General features: G+C 39.9%; 1 protein-coding gene across 1 annotated transcript in view; it reads left to right on the forward strand.

Moving 5' to 3' along the window:
* Positions 1-9,171: 9,171 nt before the first annotated feature.
* snta1 (syntrophin, alpha 1) overlaps positions 9,172-22,531 on the forward strand; it is a 30,881-nt gene continuing 17,521 nt past the window's right edge. Inside the window, exons 1-2 of the mRNA XM_031740437.2 lie at positions 9,172-9,597; positions 15,953-16,138. Coding sequence (XP_031596297.1) covers positions 9,315-9,597; positions 15,953-16,138 — 469 coding nt within the window. The 5' untranslated portion in view covers positions 9,172-9,314. The remainder of the gene's footprint in view (positions 9,598-15,952; positions 16,139-22,531) is intronic.

Below are 22,531 nucleotides of genomic sequence, written 5' to 3' on the forward strand. Positions count from 1 at the left end.
TAAGCATTTAAGCAGAAAGCCAATAACGCTCGTTTGCAGCAGGGAAACAATGATTAACTCCCAGCGGCAACAATAGGACACCAGTTCAGCTCGCATAATCCTCCTCACAGCAGACACACTTCCATTGCCTTGAGCGAAGTCGTTTACGACCTCAACTTGTTGGTGTATTGATTTTGTTTTTCATAGCCTAAATCTATTGCTCGGAAAGCTTTCACAAATTGTCACTGAGACGAGCAAAGACGAGAGAACTATAGTGGATATTTACCCTTTAGGGGTGAATTAATGTTGAAATTTGAGCATTTGAACACTAAACTTGCACGCAAGTTAAAACAAAGTTGAACATTTTGTGTGTCATCTGTTGAGTCGAAGCCACAGATTGTTTTGGATTGCATCCAGAGTTTCACGTGTTATTTTTTTCTTTACCAGCATAATATTTGGATGCTGGCTGAAAAGGCTGTCAACTATACCACCCCCGAGACACGCATATACACACCCAGCCACCATCATCTCTCCATCCACCCCTCCCGCACCCATCCACATATGCCACACGCTCCTGTCCACCCCACACCTCCTCCTCCTCTTCTCCCTTCCAGCAACCGCCCCCCCCTTCCCCATCCTCCACTCCTGCCAGGCTGCCACCTGCTCTCTGCAGCATGCTGCACAGCTGCTGTGCTACAATAACAAATTAAGGTCCACCGTGGCAGGCAGGAGTCATTACCTACTACTCCTGCCATGGAAGAGTTGAAGAGCTATCAGCTACCGGCGCTGTGTGCTTCCCCCCTTCATGTGCAAAGAAGGGGTAAGGGACACTAATCGTTTTAATGAGAAGCAGGGGATCAGGGGGAGTTACAGTTTGGGGACACATGAGCCAATATGCTGTGTCAGTCAGTGTCTGTGCAAGTCAGGTGTTATTGACTGTGCTGTTCTCACAAGCAACATAACAACGAAAGAATACACATTCACAACACATTCCTTATTATTTAAGGAAAAACAGTTCTGATCTTCAAATTTTACAAGAGTTGCATTTACCACTCACTAGAGCACTTACTGTTCACATTCAGATAGCATTTTTCAATAGGTAAGTTACACTTACAGGAATGTAACACAGTTTTAACTTTCTTTATAATAACATAAGAAGCTTATTTATAGTTCCAGTAATTAGGGTTGGTTTTAGACCTGATAGGTGTGGAAAACATACAGTTAAAACACAGCACTGGACAATATAAGAAGTATGCAAAAAATGAGCACCAAATCTATTTATATGAGTCACCTCATTGTTTAAGTTAGACAGCAGTTGTAAACTTAAACATCCCAAATTGTAAACCACTTGTGCGTACACCTTAACTACTTAGGAGTACTACTTCAGACAGGCTTCACTGAAATACTGTAATGCCCCTATATGGTAGTACATCTGTTATTATTTCAGTAGGGAACTCCATCAGTCACTGTGATCTAATCTAGTACTAATTCAGTGAGTCACCCTTTAAATGTATAAGTTTAGACAATATCTTTGACAGTGACAACAATGTCCTAACTCATCTTGTCAACTAGCCCTGTGACAGGTTAACAAAGAAGTCAGTAGTCAGTTGGCGGGAGGCTGGAGGCTGGAGTCAATGAAGAAACGAGCTTAGATGGTGGTAGGATTTTCAGTAGCCATTGTGGTCCCTCAATGTGACAGCTGGCCATTGCTCCCCCTTGAACCTCTTTCAGCCTCTTTGTCACAGCCTCTTTAATCAAACCAAGACTGTTACGCAGCAAATACACTGACCTGAACTATGAGCTGACTGGATGACTAGCCAAATGTATTTGGAGCTGTTACAAGGTTTTAACAATATGCAAACCCCCTCCCGGTTAAACTGTAGGACTAATATTATCATGCAACCTAATGCATGAACATTTTCATTTTTAAGTATAGAGAGAGAATGAAGGATGTCCTGTGTATTCAGTGGACAAAGCATACCAGTCAAAAGTGAACTGAGAATTATCAGCTTACTTGCTTGTTTCCCATTGTAATGTACATTTCAATGTTTTTCTCTAATGCTACCAATCTCCGACCTGTATCCCCATGTAATGTCCTTCACTGCAGGGCAACCTGCATGTGGCGAATAAAGCTTTGATTGATTGATTGATTGATTGATTGATTGATTGTTTTACTTTTCCAGCCTTTAAGACTTTAGTTCACAGCTCTTATCTGATTTTTGTGACATGGTAATGATTAGAGGTTTTTGTGTTTTTCTTCTCAGTGTCGAGACATTGTATTCTCGAGCCTCTGAGTACAGCTTCTCCAAACTCCGTGGAGCTCAGTTATAACCAGCTTTGACCATTACGACACCAGCCCCCATATTTACCCATTCACTCTTCACTGTGCAGTGGTTGACCTGACAGATTCTTAATCCACATGAGAGATTGCCCTTTTTTCCAATAATGTGCTTTCTCAGCTCACTGTACAAAGTCAAGAGGGGGCAAGTCATTAGCTGGTACTGTTTACCCTACTTTCTCAGCAGTCGTGCCATCTGTGTGAGCACTGTAGGTTGCATAAGGCCTGGCAGATATGACACCTCCGCAAAACCTGTTCCCTTTCATCCATTGTTTTAGTCTGCTCCTTCCAAAATTATCTTCTTTTTTTTTTGCCTGTTCCATTGGCTTTCTTTTTACAGATTCACCCTCCTCAGCTATTTTCTTTTCGTGATTATTTACCTTTACCAATTTTCCTCTATTATGTACACACCTCCTCTAGTCTCCTCCTGTCATCCCTGACAGCTGACAGGCCAGACCCTGCCTGGTGGTGACACTTCACCCACGCCGACCCAAGCCAGATCACTTGTCCATGTGTAAGCCAGAGCCAGGGCCAAGTCCAGGATTTCTACTGGGGTGTGGAGGGGAGGCTGCAGAGGCCAGCAAGATGGCCCTAGTCATCATAATCATTCATTGCCTGCCGGTCCTTCTGTCCTTGGCCTCCTCCCACTCTTCATGCTTTTTTGTCATCCTCATGTCAGGGCCACAAGGCACGCGTATCAGCTGAGCCCAGGATGGTCAGAGTCAACGGGGTCAGGTGGCAGACGCTTGGTTAATTCCTCTGAGACCGCAAAGTGCTTGTGTCAACTCATACAGACACTGAAATACACAGATAAAGACAAACAGACATGCATTTGCATAGACACACATGCACAGCATTCAGTACGCAAAATAAGGCAGGTTCTATATAGACCATGATGTTAGAGAAGCTGATTGGGGGAACGGGGTGGGGGTATCAAACAGATAGATCAGCATTAAGAAGGAGGAGGGGAAGATTATAAACACACGAGCAGATGGAGAGAGAGATATTCCTATTATGTAGATCCGTCTAACCCTCAGTGTGGTCTCCTCTCCTCCGCCTGAATGTCTCATCCATATATACCTTTACATTATTCAGGAGGTTTTAATGAGAGTAACTGAATATTGCGGTGATTGTGGCTGCTGGGTTGTTTAAATGGCAGAAGGTGGGCCACAGGTGTACAAGCCTGAGACTTATTCTTCTGTTTGACCTCTCATTATCACCCCCAAATTCATTCATTGTTATCCTGTGTCCTTGGGTGTTTGGGAAGCAGGGTGGTATGTCTGTCTACTGCTGTCTGTTCACAGCACAGTCTGTCATTCATTTTTAAGAATAAATTATTCCATATTTTTAATCTATTATTATCCCCTCATCTGTCTGTCTGCTTCAGCTTATCCATCTGTTTTCCTGCCTTTTGCCCCATTGTTTATCTTTCTCCTTCTTTTTGCTCATTTTAAGCACATTTTCAATGACTTTCAGGTGCTTAAAAATAACATAATTCCTACATAATTCCTAGTTGCTCTGCTAGATGAAAATGCCACAATCATCACTCATCTGCTGACTGTCACTTTTTACTAAAGTCTTGCAAGACTCTACTGTCACATCTCTTTTTGTCCTCTATCTATCTATCTATCTATCTATCTATCTATCTATCTATCTATCTATCTATCTATCTATCTATCTATCTATCTATCTATCTATCTATCTATCTATCTATCTATCTATCTATCTATCTATCTATCTATCTATCTATCTATCTAGCAGCCCATCATGGACGGCTTGATGAGAGGTCTGGTCTGTTGTTACAGAGGAACAGGTGGGGCAGACTAAACAGTCAGCACAGGGTTGAAATGAACACATACACAAAACACACACATGCAAGCTGCAGGGAGGCAGGCTGTCAGCCGCTCAGACACTAGTCCATATGGTAGACCTCTGGAGCTGTTGCCCTTAGCAGAGTAGGGGAGGGAAGCAAAGATGCTTGGAGGATGGCAGGAGAAGGCAGAAGGATGCAGGGGGACGTTGAAACTAATCAGTAGGGCTCCCCAACTGTCCACTGTCTTTGGGGAGTTGAGATATGCATATATGTGACTGACTGAACTAAGGGTGTAGAGAAGATAAGTTGGGGGGTTGTAGTCTGTTTGTCTGTTTGAGTGTGTGTACATCCATCCATTCATTTTCTTAACCGTTTATCCAACTATGGACATGGGAAGGGGGCTGCATTCTGTCCCAGCTGGCGTTGGGTAAGAGGCAGAGTACCCCCTTTAGGGGTTATAAGTTATGTGGAAATAATGCTTTAAGTTCTTAATTTGATTTCATTTATTTAACATAAATACAATACATATTCTAGTGTTTTAAGCAATTATCAAATTGAAATATATAAAGAATAATAGATAAAAATAATGATCTAGCAATTTTCACATGTGTTCTGCATATACAAATTGTGTTTTTACTTTGTTGTCATTATTATTCAAACGTATTTTCTTATTACTTAAACAACAACAAGAGATACAATAGTAGTCTGATGTTGTTGAGAAGTGCTATAGGGTCATGTGAGTTGTCTTCAGCATAGCAGAAAACCAGTCTGCCTTGACTTAGACAGAAATGATGTTTATAGATCGTTAACATGTTAAACTTTTATTCAACTTACATTTAGTCATATATATTTATATAATAGTTCTTTTTTATTAAATTATGTTAGCGAAGATAAAATTAAATACATGGTCAACTTTTGTTTTTTAATGTATCATATAGTCATTTTAAGCATTTAAATAAGGTTTTTTAATATTTAAATGAAAATCTTGTATTTTATATCCTTTATTCGATCATTCTTGATTTTTACATGCAAGCCCAATATAACTGCACTGCTATTAGGTTGATCAGCAATGACATATATTCATGCAACGCACTCTGTTAGTGCAAATCATCATTCACCATTTTGGTTGTTTTTCCTGTACACTACAGAAAACAGATTTAATTTCAGGTCCTTGACTTCTTGCTGACTTAAGCTCTAGTGTAATTTGACGGTGCTCAGTATTGGTTAAATCCTGCAAGGACAATGGTGAAATATGATGTCATCCTACACTACTGTAAATGCAAGCACACTTGCAAACAAGTCACTACTTTAATGTGCACAGTTTCAATACTATATATGATGAGATCCACTCCAAACAATGCAACCAGTTTTGTGTTTTGTGTGTGAGAGATCCTTACAAATCCTGCTCTTCCATTCAGCTAAGCTTTGCAAATATATTAAGCTGTGCTACTGTGAAAGAAAGGCTGGCCACCTGCCACTCACATCCCAAATAGACCAACAGATGCATAGACTGGGGGTCAGATGGTCAAACACTTGTCATAATGCTAAACATCACCATGTAGACCCACTTCTTAAGTCAAGCACTGTTGTTGAAGTCTCCCATTCATTTTTGCTGTGCTATTTATATGTGTGCTTCTATACATGTGCTAATTAGTACAAGGAAGTATCCTTTTCTAAACAAAAGTGTGGACAAAGGAGGATAAGGTTTATGGGTGGAATGAGAAAATGTGACAATAAACTTCACATAAATCATTTGTTTCATTAATTATGTTAAATGTAGCAATGGTAACTGAACCTCAAACCACACTGGCTGTATATAAAAGATGGGTACCCAGCTGTTGGTGGACTATATCATTTAGGGACCTTGGTTGTTTAAAAACAACAACAACAAAAAATGCAAACAAGGAAACAACACTTTTAGACAAGAGCTCAAAGGTGGGCAATTTTTAGCTAATGCCAGCACCAACTAGTTTGGTTAGGCAGGTGGATCTGTAATTCATTGTGATTTTGAATGGGCTGCTAATTTTAGATATTGAAAAACAGGTTTAAAATATACTTACTGGAGAAACTGAATAGCCATTTCCTTTAGGCGACATGTTTATTGTTTTGGGGGTTTTCCGCCTTCTAGAACAGGAAGATTGGGATGACAGTCTTACATACCCTGCACACATGAGCTGGAACAGAACCAAACCCAGGCCTCTGAGCTGAGGGTAGACTTTTCTACATGGGGTACACACTCTGACAGGTGAGCTACAGGTGCTGTTCTTTTGTGCGCCGGTAGGTTGAACAGAACAGGACACTGCCGCTTGGCTACAACAAGCTCCGATACTAATATGTTCACATTGTACACTTGCCACAGAGTGGTTTCATCATAGTTGTGTCTTTTTTATTTTAAAACAGTTGCTTGCTGTTGCTGAAAACAACAGGGTTGATGTGAAAGCTGAGTTTGTATCACTTATTTGGAAGCACAGGAATCATCTGACTTCACTTTAAATTTGAAAATCCACATTTTTAACTGCAAGACTGTGTTCCCCATCACATCTATATAATATTAATGGGCACTAGGCCAATAAAAACAAGCTCCATCTTGTATGTTGATAAACAGTATAATTGTTGTATCTTTAGTATTTCCAAGTAAACCCTTTGTCTTTACTTTAAAGTGTCACCCTGGGCAACTGAAATGTCCAAATAATACTTGTGATTGGGCTGCACAGCTGGGGTCCAATATTTGTTTATATTGTCAAAATCTCTTCTTTTTTTTTTGCTCTTTGAGTACCATGTGCCTACAAATCCATGAATACTAATAGACATATGGTTGGATATGAGCTAAATAATCAAAGGGTATGTAATCCTGGGACAGGCTGTGGTTGTTTAATATCAGTTAATGACACAGTAATTGCATTTTAACCTTATACATATGGCCTATACTTTATAACTGCAAAATGTGTTTTCTTTAACAAGACTCTAGCAAAAAGTCAGAAATAGTTTCTCTTAATTCAGCTGTTTTTACTGTTTACTTATTTCTATCACAGTGAAAACCTCATCACATAACAATCAAAAGATGTTCCTAGATTTTTTTTGAAAGTACTGTATATGACATGTAGGAAATCTTTGTTATTTAAACAGATTAGGTACTAGTCAAATGTTTTCCAGTGTAGAGGTAATAGAGCCCTTTAATCACTAGAGGGAGACAAAAGATTTGAATCTAGGCTTTGGAATTCCCTGTTGAATATTTAGTGTGAAGCTGATCCATGGTCTATGACTTAAAAAACAAGTTGTTAGAAATAAAGTTGTTACATCAATATTCACTACAGTAAACATGAACCAATTAGAATAAAGTAAGCATTGATATTTGAGTTGATTAGCTACTTTAGAATGATAAAGAAATGTTGTTGACAGATGAGCATATTTAGAGCATCTGAATGGGTTTAGAGCAATTTTCAGTCAAAGCTCCAAACTTGTTTTCATTAAGGGAGCAACTGCCTCTCAACAGCCCACCCAGAAGAGTGTTTTCCAACCCTGAGTGCTGGGACTTCTTTGCTATTTCACCTGCTGTGAAGCAGATGCAACACAGGCTGCCACACACACAGCTGAAGGGCTGACAGATACCTTGCCGATGCAACAGAGCATAGGAAATGAGGACTGCTTCATCAGCTTGTTTCAGTGACTCCTGCATGATCTTAATGTCTATGCTGCACAATTAAGTGCACCTCTGCTGAGTCACCACAACAGTGCAGTACTTATCCATGTTGAGTTTCTGTCAAGACCGAGACTGAACGGCTTGGCTTATTACTCCTGAAATCATGGCATATTAGGAAATAATTCAAAATAGTTATTGCATGTTTTTTTTTCACATTTTTCATTAAATATTTACGACTGACTACTAAATGAAAAAAGTGACAGCCAGAGTAGCAGATTTCTGCAAATTGCAACAGAAATTGAAAGAATTGCTAAACAGTTTGAACTGAAGAAATAAGGAAGGGAATAAAATAAAAATGAAGAATAATTTAGTTTGAACTGGAAATTTAAACTGGAAAATTCTGGACTGAATATAATTGTAACTTGGGGTAAGAATGAAAAGAACTGAAATTCCACTTACTGGCACTAATCTTCAGCATACGCAGGACTGTGTTTTTGGTTTTTAATGGAAACACCATGAGTTTGCATTTTTGGCAGTAGCCCCGGTGGAATCAGTTTACTAATCTAAACCACGATTCTACCTTCTATCTGCTGAAATTTTCAAACACAAACAACAAATTTTTCACGTATTTTTTAAGCCCATTTCTTCACTGCCATGGAATTCCCAGTCTGGGAGATGAGGTCGTTTGGTCTTGGTCTGTATCCAGCATTGATTCATCCTTTGCGATGCTCAAACACCTCATTTGGTACCTACTGGAGAAGAGCTTTGGGCTAATCATGCTTTGTACAACATCATATTGGTCACGTGTCTGCTTTTAACAACATTTTATTGGATACTGATCAGCTTTAACTATGCCCCAGCTGCTGCAACAGGGCATCAGTGTCATGGTACTGATGGGCATTTATGGCCTCTTTCAGTGCCTGTTGTCCTGAAACCCATTTTGAATAAAAGCTAATAAATATCATTGTTCTGATTAACGTGCAGGCTTCTTCATGGTAACATCACACCCACTGTTTTCTGTCAGCAGAATTCAAGCCGAAGATGCTTAGTGGGTGTCATTCCTGATATAAGCTCTCTTCACTAAAAATGCATTTCTGGCCTTGAAAGCATGTCGATGTTGTTTTCCTTATTGCAGAACTTATGCATATATACATATATATATGCGCAGTGATTTTGCGCGTTTTGGGCACACTGGAAATGAGATCTGTGATGTGAGGCTGGGTGTTGAAATACACTCGAAATAAATAAATAAATGAATGAATCAAAACTTAATTATGCGTGACTCAACCTCACATTGGTGATTAACGGATGGGCTGAACAAGAAGCTCTTTGAACTTTGAGTGTGTGTCAACACCGTTGCTAATCGCATCGCCCTCGATTAACTTTACTTAGCCTACTACTGGATAAACCTCTTTTGGAGGAGGAGAAAATAGAGGGAGGGAGGGGGGCTCAATGTGTGTGTCTGCATGCCCCCTACCACAGCCCTCTACCCCCTCTTACAGGACTGCCAGCCCGTCTAGAGTTATTCCAGGAATGCGTTGAACATGGCTGCCGCGATGAAGGCGCAGAAAACGGGACTGCTGGAACTTCGAGTGACCGTGGACCGCTGGATCCGGGTACTGGCTACACTTACCGAAGGTAGTCTCACGTTAAACCCCGGTGAGGGCACCGAAGAACCCGCGAAGCCAAACCCGAGTCCCGCCGGTGCTATTAACGGAGACCCCCCGAACCTCAGCTCGTCCCCGGTCCCGGAAACCATCACCAACGTGAAGCGCACGGTGCGAGTTACCAAGCAAGATGTTGGCGGGCTCGGAATCAGTATCAAAGGTAAGGTAGTTTACGAAAGTATCTTAAAGATAGCTAACTGCATGAACGGGGAGTTACTGTCAGTTAACACAAGTTTTGACTACAGCGTACCTTCTGTCACCGACCGCGAAAACAGCGGCCAGTTAACTTGGCTAACTTCAAAAATGTGCAACAATTCTCAGAAACGTGCGTAAAATGCAACTTTTCCGCGATTTGCTCTATGACAAATATCCGTTCGTGTTATAACTCAGACGTTTAGGTCCGATGTTAGCGCAGAAAAACGACAGCTGTGATTTTCTCAAGCTGTTTCTCTGCTCAACAGGGAACCATTTCAGTGCACCACAGTCACCGGAGACGGTAATTAGTTCGCTACTGTCATGTAACGTTGGGTTCCACCGTGTGCCCCCAAACAAACACAAAAAATAAACACTAGTTTAAATAATTTAGATAACTGAATTCAGAGAAATCAGGAAATGGCACGTGATTCTGTTTAACTCGATTTGGGTTTTAAAAAGTTTCCACAAATCCCCGAATACTTTCCGTAGATGCTTATTACCCAGCAGTGTCGACACCAGCAGTTCATTTAAACATATTTATTTATGGACTACAGACACCAAACAAAGCAGGTTTTAAACCTGAATATTATGCGTTATCAACCAACATTATTAGTTTTATTAGATCTAACTTCTGATTATGAAGCTGTAACACCAATAAAAATATGTGACAGAGTTAAATCCACGCTCTACAGAGTATTTTAGGTGGTTCAAAGACCTTTTTGGCTGTTGAACTTTGCCTTTGAATGAGCAAACGGGAGTAGACATGGACACAGAGACCTCTACTACACACAGTGGCCACAAGAATATTGTTTCTACAGGGACTTCTCAATGAAGAAAGGTTGTAATCTCTCCATATCTTACCAGCCAAGCCTGCATACCTGCCATGTGTTTTGCAGCAGCTGATAAAAGACTTTTCCTTGTCCTGCTTCCACGAAAATAGCCTATCTCTGTGGGGATCTCAAACTGAAGATGACTAGGAAGGTTGAGCAGTGGTGCTATGTAAATATAAAAGATAAAACGGACAGGAATGCGATAACAAAGTTTTAGGAATGTTTTGGTTTTTATTATATTTTATAGACGGACAAATATAACAGCTTTTGTTCTTGAAATTTAGTAGTGACTGATAGATTTACACTTTTTCTTTTTACACAGCTTGCTTTGTGTCTTTATATTGTCTTTATAATTGAATCTAGAATATGGTCATTTTCATATTCTTGCCACACACAGTGGGGTTCCGCCTCCTTGGCTTTAACTAGAATTGCTTGAGGTTATTGTGGTGAACTTATGATTCTGTTGTGCAACTTAAATAAACACTGTTTGAATTTTTAATAAACAACTGACACAGAAAGATTTGTTGCAGACTGATGTATTTTATACTGTGTTTCTTATTTTGCTTGGGTTGTGATAAACGCAAATGCAGACCCCACAATTCTCGCCTAAAAAGTCAGCTTTTTAAATTCAGATTTTCCTGGTGGGTTGTAAATATGTACTGGAAGAGTTTTCCTAGAATTACATATAAAAATAAAAATCTAATTAGGTTTCTTGCACAGTCTCAATAAATCTCATTATATTTTTAATCATAACCCCTGTGTGATGACATGTATCATATCAATGAATTATTGTCAGTTCACAACCCTAAGTCACCTTGTGTTGTAAAGCATGGACTGCCAAGGCAGTAAAAGGTGTAATAAATAACAGGCATGGATCTATAAGCAGCATGTGTGGGTATAATTGCATGTGTGTGAGCTGTAGTTTCCTCCTGGCAAGTTTGTCTTCCCAGGTAATCACTTGGCGATTGGTTGATGCACAGTGTCGATTTGATAGATAATTGTAAACTTGCATTAATGTCATGTTGCAAAGATGGCTCATCATTGTAGCTGCTGGTGACATCTTAATTTTTAGTCCCCCGCAATTCCCACCAACGACAAAACAAAGCCAAGCCCTAATGACATAATTGTGATGTCCATCTGTGGAAATGGGTGGGTTTGAAAATCAGACAGCATGTTATTAAAACCAAATCATAGCTAGAAGCCTTTTGGCTTGACATTGTTGTGATGCTGGATGTTCAGAGGCAGTTTTGGGAGGAAGGGTGTACAAGATTGAAAGTGAAAGGTGCAGGCAGAAAGAGCAGGCCAAACAAGAAATGGTATACGGGACAAGAGGTCAAAGAGGTCAAAAGAGTAAAAAGAAGAAAGAAGCAGGAAGAAAAAAGTGTCAGAAACGCAGGGGGAAACAAATGAAAGAACAGAGAAAAACTTGTATGCTAGTTGACACCGCATTGCGAACAGCTGAGAGAAGCAGCTCACAGCAGTCAGTTGTCATTGGCTAAAGATGAAAGCTATGTGGCTGGGAGTGGAGTACTCCACTAGTGTTAATTTTAGGGAGCCCACCCCAGCTTGAGGAAGAGTACGGAGGCAACTTTAACTCACATGTCTAAATTTAAGAGGGGAGGCATGGAATCTAGACTCCAGGTCTCTGGACAGGCCGAATGGTAAAAGTTTGCGTGTCTCTGCAGACATTTTTCCTTCTTCGGAGCCACTGAGGTGCACGGTCTGTGCATATAACCACAATGACAGTCAGAGGGATTGCTACTTTGAGAGAAGGCAGTTGGTGAACAGTGCCATAAAACAATTATTTCACTTTTAAACCATCCCAGACATTGTTTTAATAGTCCCTATGGGTTGAATTCCACTTGGGTGGGCCAAATATTATGAAACCATGTTTTGGTTCCTGAAGCTCTATAACAGACCAACTCATACTTTTTCCAGACATTATTTTTGTCAGTCAGCAAGACTCAAGTGCAACATTGCATAACAAAAATATTAATAAAATTGCATCAGGAATATGAACCCACAATACTTTGAAGTTTTGTTTTGACTCTATATATTGTTCCAGCACTGTGTGAATTAAGCTGATGACAGTTGAAGTGCAGAAGTGCAGATTTTTTGATGATGAAGAAGCATTATAATAAATAAATTAGATACACAGCACTATTATACCATTTACTAATCTGCCATAAGAAGCTTCTGTGGCTCCACCCTGTCTCTACCACTGCCACCCACCTTATATTTGATTGACAGGTTCCCAGCTGTAGGTGCTGAACTGTATTTGACATGAAATGCACCTGCAAGAATGGTAGGAAGGAAATAAAGGTTTGTGTGGGAGTGGCAGACATATTAATGGTTATTTTTTAAAAACAATATGTCAAAAAAAATGTTTATTCTGCAATCATTCCAGTAAGTGCTATTTCAGACTTGAGGGAAACTTCAGACTCTCTTGGGAATTTCCTCTCTCCTCCAAGGTCAGGCTTTATAATGTAAAGAAAATGGGAAAACAATCTTTTTAACTGTTCCTTAAACGTTTTGTCTCCTCAATGATTCAAATGTCTACTCTCTAAACGTGCCCCCGTCCTTTCTCTGCCAACGCTAAGTGTTTCTGACACCCTCCTCAACCTCCCCTTGATACTTTAGCCCTTTTTCAGACTCGCACTCTTTACCATAAAAGTGATGACCTCCCAACTTGTTGGCCTTATGTCTAAATGAGCTTCACTTTTTTTGTAAAATTCCCGATCTCTATCTTTGTAGGCCAGGCCGAGTAGCATTTAAATATAACTTTATTAACGACACAAGTTTGAACTGCAGTCACATTAGCGGATAGCGTAAGGTTACCAGTGCTGTCTCTCACATGCTGGTATGCTGAGCAGCACACACTGAGACGTTGCTCTTGTGGACAATGGCATGCTCAAAAGTGTTGCCACACTTGAGTAGAGCTTATGCTGACAATGCTTGTCTCCTTTTTTTATGGTAGAAAGCACTGGCTCCGTCATTGCCTTGGGCATGTCTGAATGAACCTGTGTGGAAGATTAAAGTGATAGTGACCTATATCTGAATGCCACCACTTTAACAGACTAATGAAGCCATTAATGTTACATTCATCATGTCTGAAAATGGCTTTAGAAACCAGTATCACTATATCCTAGAAGCTTTCTTGCCTACTGTTCAACTGCTGTACTACAGTTGAATCTTCTGTTATATGCACTGTGTTATCTTGAGATATATCAATCCATATCAGCTTTAATGAAGCCTTATTGTATGTTCACTCATATTGTCTGCAGTCGTTGTTGCAAGTCTGTCAGTTCACAGCAAGTCTCTTAGATCTTCCAGTATTAATTATGTGGTTGGATTAGCTGCCCAGTTTCCATTTAACAATTTTTATTATTATTATTATTTACTGTTATTGTTATTATTCAGTTTTGTACAAGAGTGTAGTTACTTATTTAAAGAATGTAATCAGCTGGGGCTATCCTGTGCCTGTTACCTACTGAATAAAATGTTAATTTAGTGGTATATAACATGCTAGGCCATGATATGTGTGTATGTGTTCCTCCTTGAGTCTTCTGCAAGAGTCTGAGGTACTGCACAGAATCTTAGCTGTTCCTAGGACTGCACTGGACTTAGACCCCTAATGTTTTGCCTGTAATCTGCTGGAGCCACTCTTCCAGTTACAGCTCCTAATGCTCCTGTTACCACTGGGACTACTCTGGGCTTTACCTTCCACATCTGCTCCAGTTGTTCCTTCAGTCCCTGCTACTTCTCTGTTTTCTTGTTCTCCCTTTTCTCACGTTGCTGTCCGCTGGGATTGCCACATCTACGACCACTGTGGTCTTCTGCTCCGTGTCAACCACCACTATGTGTGGTTGGCTGGCCAGCAGCTGCTTAAAGTCCCACAGGACCTTAGCCCTGTTGTTCTCAACCATCTTCTGTGGTGTGTTCCATTGGGAGTTGGGTACTTCTAATCCATATGCGGCACAGCTGTGCTTGCACACTATCCCAGCCACTTGGTTGTGTCTCTCAGTGTACACTGCCCCAGGTTACATCTCCCGCACCCTCTAACACCTGGTCCTGGTGACTGTGGCCTGTAGATCTCCAACGTTGATAGTAGAAATCTCTCACACTCCATGTACAATATGCAATATCCATTTACAATGTCACCCACTAAAGAAAAAACAGCAGTATTTTTTGTATTGTAGTATAATAAAGTCTATCATTTCTATCAGTTAGTTGTATCTACTTACAACCACAAAATACTTTCTTAGAATGACTCTTATAGGCATTCTTTTTTTCTTTTTTTTGTCTGCAAGGGAATGTTGTGAAATTTGAAAAAAAATTCTTTAGCCTCAACTAACACAGAGTGAGGCAAAAAGGCAGATAACATGGTGTCCAGCTGCTTTGGCTTCTGTATTTGCTGTTGGTTCTTCAGCTCCTTTTCAAAATGGCACAGATACATTAAATAAGACCAAGTGTTAATTAAACATAAACCTTAAAAAATATATCTGGCAGTATTGATAATCATGCGTGTTACTTCCCATATCTTTTTTAAGATTTAAATTGTAATTACTCAAGTTTATGTTTAGTTATTTTTTTTATTAAACATTTGATGATATACATCAAATCACCAACATAGCTTTAAAATCCATATTAGCTTATCTTTTCTTTAAGCTTTCTGGAACACCCTAATTAATTCAGTGACTGAGTCAGTGAGGGCCACATATTGCCTCTGATTATACATCTATATGATGCTATGCTGCTCAAAATAGTGGATAAGTTCATCTTCCTGGTGGCGTGTGTAGAAGTTTTGATATTTGTAAGAATACTACATTGGGCCTCCAAAGAAATTTGCATGATATAAATCCTTGCAGAGGGATCACCCAGAAGCAACAGCAACCCCCCCCCCCCAAAAAAAAAGACAAAAAACATTTTATCGCCTTTTACACTATTTCTCACTAGCCTGAAGGCCAAAGTCCAGCTTTAAGCTGACATTAACGATGATTCTTCACATGAAGTGCGGAAACCAACCACAAGAGCTACAGTGCATCCATCAGCTTACTAGCTGACCTTCATTGTGCGACAAAGAGACAAAGGGAGGGAGAGTCGGAGACACAGACGATAGTACTGTAGGTCGATCACTGTCTCCATTTGTTTTTATGTGCTCTTTTAACTGCAGTTTAGGTGACTAATGTTAAGGTGATAAGGGACAGAAACAGTTTATTTCATATTTATAACTACCAACCAGCCACACACTTTTTTAGTTTTATGACTCTAACTTATACCTTCTGGTGTGAAGTCACAGTGAATTTAAGGGCATTTTTATCAGTGCTTTATTTACCAGGGTCCAAGAAAACATATAATTTGATTTGCTTTCTATACTGCCAATAGGCTGTTCAAGTAGGAACTAACAAACTGCTTTGTGAAGCTAATTAGTGGTAAAAGTTTGATTTTTCCATATGATTTTTAACTTGATTTTCCTGTCTGATCATGCAGGTGGCAAGGAAAACAAGATGCCAATCCTCATCTCCAAAATTTTTAAAGGCCTGGCTGCTGACCAGACCGAGGCCCTTTATGTTGGTGATGCTATACTCTCTGTCAATGGTTACGACTTACGAGAGGCCACACATGACGAGGCTGTGCAAGCGTTAAAAAAAACCGGGAAAGAAGTCATCCTTGAAGGTAAGAAAGTTTTCATTTAGCCAAAAAAATCAGAGTACATCCTGTGACTCTGACATTTTCTTCTTTGTCCAATTGAGTCTTTCTTTCATTGTTCTTCCTGTTGTGCACCCGCTTTGCTGTTAAGATGCTCTAAAAAGTGACAGGATATTAGAAGTTAACTACAAAACATGCAAAGAAGAAAAACTTCTCATATTGCCAAATGATATAGTCCTCAGGGTATTAAAGTACGTAAGTTCTTATATCTCATCCACCCTCTGTGCACCCCACAGCTCCAAATAGATACATAGGTAAAAATAATGAGAATGTTTGATACCTTGATATTCTTTATAGATTTTTCCAGACCTGATTCAGTCTTCCTCGAGGGTGAAAAATGACGAGCCGGGAGAGACGCTTCATTTAATCAAAACTTTGATCTGACTTCCTCGGAAACATCCAAATAATGAGTTGAACTCAAACAGCGAGAGGAAAAGCCTCACTATTTAAGAATACTGTTAGGGCTCACACCTGTGAGCACCCCAGTATGCTAATGAACCGTCTTTCGATAATATTAAACCGTTTTGACACTGATACGAAGTTAGGTTCATGTCAGAACTACCGCAAACTCATGGGATCCGGCTGGCTTTGCATAGGAAGCTTTGTGGTGGAGTCAGAAGGTGTATTCCCGTCCTTTTATGCTCACTCATTTGTGTGAGATGCTGGAGCAAATGTACAATATCTCCGTCATTCTCTATCTCACTCTCAGTATATTCTTTCAGGGTATGTTCATGCATGGATGTAAATGTGACAGTCTGCCAGTGGGTGTAACACAACAAGGTGAATCTGAGATGTGAATTTTAATTGTGAAGACAGGGGGAAAGGATTAAAAACACTCTTTTCTCTTTCTAAATGATTGCTCAACAGGAATTTGGCATCTCCTGCCAAGCTGACTTTAAGTCCTTGGGTTGAATTGTAAATACCCTCCAAATGCATAATGTCTAAAAGCACAGAAAAGACAGTGGTTGGTTCGAGTTGATATTATTCAGTGACGTCAAACAGATGCTTCTCGTCTTGCAGATGAAAACCTAAGAGGTTTTCTTAGATACAAATTTTAATAATTGTGTATTTTCTATCCTAAAAGAACTGAATTTGAAGTTTGACATACAGGTTCAGGAATCGCCATTTTTCTATGACACAGAATTTCTCAGGGTTAACTGGCACAGTAGGGCAGCTTCAGCAACTTAAGTCAGCACAGGAGATACAAGTAGAGCTATAGCCAGGGGAAATCATTGCAAATCCCCCTGTCTTACTTGTCCACAGTCAGGCAGAAAAGTGTTGATATCAGACAGCTCAACCGGTGCTGCTGTGTGATCTGACATGTCAGGAATCATTTCATGGGTCTCCCTCCCCCCTGAGGACCCGATAGAGGAGTGAGGAGGCAAAAGAGGCTCAGAGGCTCACTGAGGGGCATGTGTGCACGCACATTTTTGATGTTCTGCTGATGTATGTCTGTCTGACCAGGATATGACGGGACTTCAGGATGCATATCTGTAGTGGAAATCTTGTGAGCATTTTACAGGAATAGAAGAAAACATCTTTAGGGTTGTGTGGGGTTTTTTTTTCCCTGCTGCAATTTTCAAGATTGCACCTTTATTTCAGGACTATTCTGTATCATGATAATGCCTGAAAATACCAATGACATAAAGTTCATGTACAGTGCTTATTTTGGTTTTGGCATTTTGTCAAGATACTCACAAACACAGTGAGAAGCAAGCTCCTTTTTGGCACCACTCTGGTGTTAAAGGTCAGGGTAGCACTCTCTTTTCCATGTGCACAGCAACAAACACACACCACTGCTGTGCTCACGGCAGTTTTCAGCGCTCTGTGAAATTCATAACACAGACGGCCTTGACTGAGATCAAGGAGAAACTGCCTCCATCATATTAAAATATCTTGACTATATGAACAGTAACACTTGAATCTGTCAGATAAACCCTTTCACAACATTTACAGGGGTTAAGGCATATTAGACACCTGGTTAGCATTCTGTACCTTTGCTGGGATTTTTTTTCCTTTCCAACTCTTTTGAAAGTCAAGTGATAAAATATTTTGTATTAAACACATATCTGCCCGCTCAGATTTATGCAATTTGATTGCTGCAGCAGCACATGTAGGGTATTAATGTCAAGGTCTGCTTTAGCAGTATAATCAAAGGCTTCAAGGACACTATGTATTTCTTTAATGACGTGCTAGCTTAAGGTTTTTCTTAGGAATTGTCTGCGTGCATAAAATTAGAACATTAAAAGCAAGAAAATTGCTCATTAGGACCAGTTTTGTAAGGGGTTAAGCATTTCCAGCGGCACATATGTGGCACAGCTGGGTACGATTTTACCAGTGTTTACTTTATCGATTTATAATGAGTCACATGATTTTAAATAGGCCACACAGTTGCTTAGCAGCCAATAGTACAGGAAAAGGGCAACAGTGGGCAGCTCCCAGGTGTGACCATGAAGGTGCGTAAAGCCTCTCACTGTAAATAGGAATTTGTGAATATTCCGTGTTTTTTTTGATGGAAAACAATTAGAGCTGGCTTTCTTCACCTTACTTTTGGACCGTATATCATATTGTTGATGGAATAATCAATGCATGCGTATGAGAAAGATAGCACATGGGGTGCAGGGTGAGGGTGGGGGTATCAGATAAATATAACAGACCAGATGAAGCCATAAAAGCACAGCTGCCTTCATTTCTTCACAGCGACATTTATGGCCTGACTGCTTATGTGTGAGTGTGCGAACATGCGGTGTCTTTACCTGTGTGTGTGTTTCTGCTGCATCATAACCTGTTCTTTTCACATTTTCCAGTCACAGCCGCAACTTTTAGGCTTAGGATCAGGAGGAATGATGAGGTTTATATATGAGTTTTGTAAAATGTTAACTGTGAAAACATCATGGACCAATTAGGCTTTGTTTGATGAAGCGAAAGTGTATAACTGTGATGTTTGCATAAATGACAAATGAATGAGCAGCAGTTTGTCATTACTGCTGTGTTTCTATCCATTCTTAATTTGGACTCTTACTGAAAATGCATCTGTCGTTGCAGCCAGCTCACCAGCCAAGACAATGTGTGCATCCACTCCACTATGTTCCTGCACAGTGTTATAAAACTTTTGTGTGTGTGTGTGTGTAGGTGTGTGAGTTCATGTGCGTGTGTGTGTGTGTGTGAGTCTGTGAGAGAGAGAGAGAGAGAGAGAGAGAGAGAGAGAGCGAGAGAGCGCAATACCGGGTGGAGGGTAGGAATAGTTTGGTGGGAGAATTGTTCCCTGGGCAACCAAGGTTTGACAAAAAGGACACAAACAAAGAAACTATAGTGCCACATAGAACACAAATTTCCACTATCACATAAACACACACACACAGATACACACACACACACAGAGGAAGGAAGGATAAATAGGCTGCAAAGGACAGGTCAGGACATTGAGGCAAGTGTGAATGTGAAGGGGTGGGTTGGGGGTGGGTACATGGTGTCCATGTATCCAAGGTATCCCAGGAGTCAAGTTTAAGTTTTTTTATTGTACGGGAAAGAATGTAACACACCACAGTGAGAGCTACCGTGATGAACAAGGTGGAAGGCTGCTTAGTATCTGTGCAGACATGAGCTCCTGCAGTAGAAGGTTAAACTCAGAAAACAAGTACACAGGATTACATTTATTTTGAGCTTTCGTAATCGTTTTTTATATCTCGTTTGGTAAAGTCTAGTCATGCCTGCAACTCATGTCTGAAGTCCATCAGGACAGAGCCAGCAATGGCTAGGCCAAGTAAAGTGTCACAGTTAAGCCAAATAAAAAGACGCTAAAGATAATTAATGGTCAGTATTACAAAACTGCCGAATTAGCTGGAGTTGCTCTCGACAGTCAACACTTTCTAGTGTAATAGTAAAGGTGGAGATTTATTAAAGAGGTCCAGTATCAATTTTGCAAGAGAACATAAAACACAGATAGTTTTCATTTTAGAGCATAAAATTTCAAGTGGGGATTATTTAACAAATTTCCCACGTGTGGGTCTAATAAAGGTTATCTTATCTTATCTTAAACTAATAATACAAATGTGATTTACTAAAGGTTTGCGGTAGGCAATTCAGTGCAAGTTGTGTGTCATTAACAGTTGTTTAATGACAAAAACAGATGCCTGATATTGCTTTGATGGTTGCTACTAAGAGTTTATTTGGAATGACTGTGGGAGATGTTATCAGAATGACTGCATAACTGACATAGGTGGATTGCTCAAAGCTTTGAGTGTGGTATCCTTTGGCTCCTTCCTGCAGTTTGTCATTGAATCCTTATCCTGAATGTTTAGAGCAGAGCTCCAATAATACAGGTCTTCTGATGAAACAGTGTAGAACTTTACTGTTCTTATTAACATTTGATGTTACCAAGATACTGAGAGTCAGTATTAAAACAAATCTGAATTTTGTATTTTCTTTTTTTTTTGTTTCATGGTTTTTGTCAAAATGAAAACTGCTGACAAGACAAGAACATCTGTGTGTCGTCATTCAGCAGCGTACATAGAAAGCTCTGCAACATCGCCAACAGATTTTTTCATTTCCTGTTTCGTAACTTATCTCTGTTATCACATCTGCGACATGCTATATGGATATATATGTCAAAATAAAGCAATGTATAGTGAGTGTTGGATTATGGTGGGGTTCTGAAAAAGTCCAAAGTTGGAAATTTTAAGTTCCCATTTGGAATTTTTTTGAGGAATGCCCTTTCAACCCAGATTTCCCACTAAAAAGTTGGAGCAGGCCAGCATACCCTGAGTTAGAAATGGCGGCACTGAACATAAACAGTAGTAAAACGGTAAACCTGATCTGTAATGCCAGTGCAGTGTATTTTTGACTCAATAAATAAGCCATAAATGGGTCATAGATCAGGCTCTGTCCATGAATGGAAAAAATAAGTACTGCTCTGTATTGCTAGTCATACCTGAATTGCTCTCCCTTGCTACGCCTGACAAAAAAATTCTGTTTTTCCTGCCTTATTCTGGAACGTCGGTCACTTTTGTGTTCCGCAAAATCTCAGCAAAAATCATTCCGTCATTAACACATGCATGGGGCAAGATCAGTAATGTTTGGTGTTCTTTGATACATCCTGCAGGTCAGCTTTAGCACACACAGATTGCAGGTTTGTATGATAAAAAAGTTTGCAATATTGCAGCTTTATTGTTTGGATAAATCCAGTGCTCTACCTGAGCTGCAATATTTATCCAGAGAATGGCTGTCTTACCCTGGAAGACCCCACACAGTCCCCAGTAATTTCTAAAAGAGAATTTCCCTTTCCATCAAAAGTGTATCAATTCTGCTTCAACTGCTGCTCATTGATCTGGATTGTCATGCTGTTTCTGGAGAGAAACACATGCCTAACACCTATGCTTACACTATACTACCTTTCTTGGCAGATTACTTGCTTGCTCATTGTGCTCCTTTCTGATGAGTGTGCACTCTTCTTGGTAGAATGTGTTGGTCATTATTCAAATGAAATGCTTATGTATTTGTTTATAAATAAAAAATTCAGCTTCCACCTGCACATTTTTGTGTCTACAGCCTTACGCTACTTTGCCCCATTTAATACATTTGGCCATAAAGCAGAGTGGTGAGAGATGTGATCATTTCCTCATTTAAATAAGGAAAAACATGCATGGTCTTACAGCATACTTACAGTATGTCCTCAAAAGCATACAGATTCTCCTCAAGGGCCTTCAGGGTATTGTGCTTATTTGGACAAAGGAGAAATGTCTAAAGTAGCTAAGAAAAGAATTTTAAAAATTCTCACGTGTCAACATACCAGAGTATAGAAAAAATATTACCTATAGAAGATGTGCTTGTCTGTAGTCTTTAATTGCTGAAGTGTTCAATGTTTAAAGGTGCATATAAAAAGTACATTTTGGTCATCGTGTGATTCAAAGGTTTGTGCTTGTGTTTGTGCTTAATGTCAACCTGAGCTTCAGCAGAGTTGGAGATTCTGTGTGTTTGTATGATTGTGTGTGCAGAGGGAGAATGAGGGATGGAATGAGAGAAAGAGCTTCAGACACAGAGAATCACAGACTTTCTTATGCCCAGATTTCTCAGGACACTTGCAGTTCTCTCTGTCCTGTCTTTTTCATTAGGGTAGCTGTGCTCTGGCCCAGTGCACGCATACTCAGGGATTAAGTAGGCTTAGTTATGGAAGCTCTATGGTTGCAGTCTTTCCTTTGTCTAAAATTATTTTAGCAGGAATGGTATATGTTTTGGACATGTCCTGTTAGTTGTATAAAGCATCCTAATGTCTGTTATCCCTGCTGGGCTGTTGGTTAGTTAGAATTACTTGTTGACTTTGCTCCCATTTAGTCCTGTTAGAGAAAAGTGTGTCAGTTTCAA

The sequence above is a fragment of the Oreochromis aureus genome, linkage group 5, assembly GCF_013358895.1.
Source record: "Oreochromis aureus strain Israel breed Guangdong linkage group 5, ZZ_aureus, whole genome shotgun sequence".
Classification (NCBI taxonomy): Eukaryota; Metazoa; Chordata; class Actinopteri; order Cichliformes; family Cichlidae; genus Oreochromis; species Oreochromis aureus.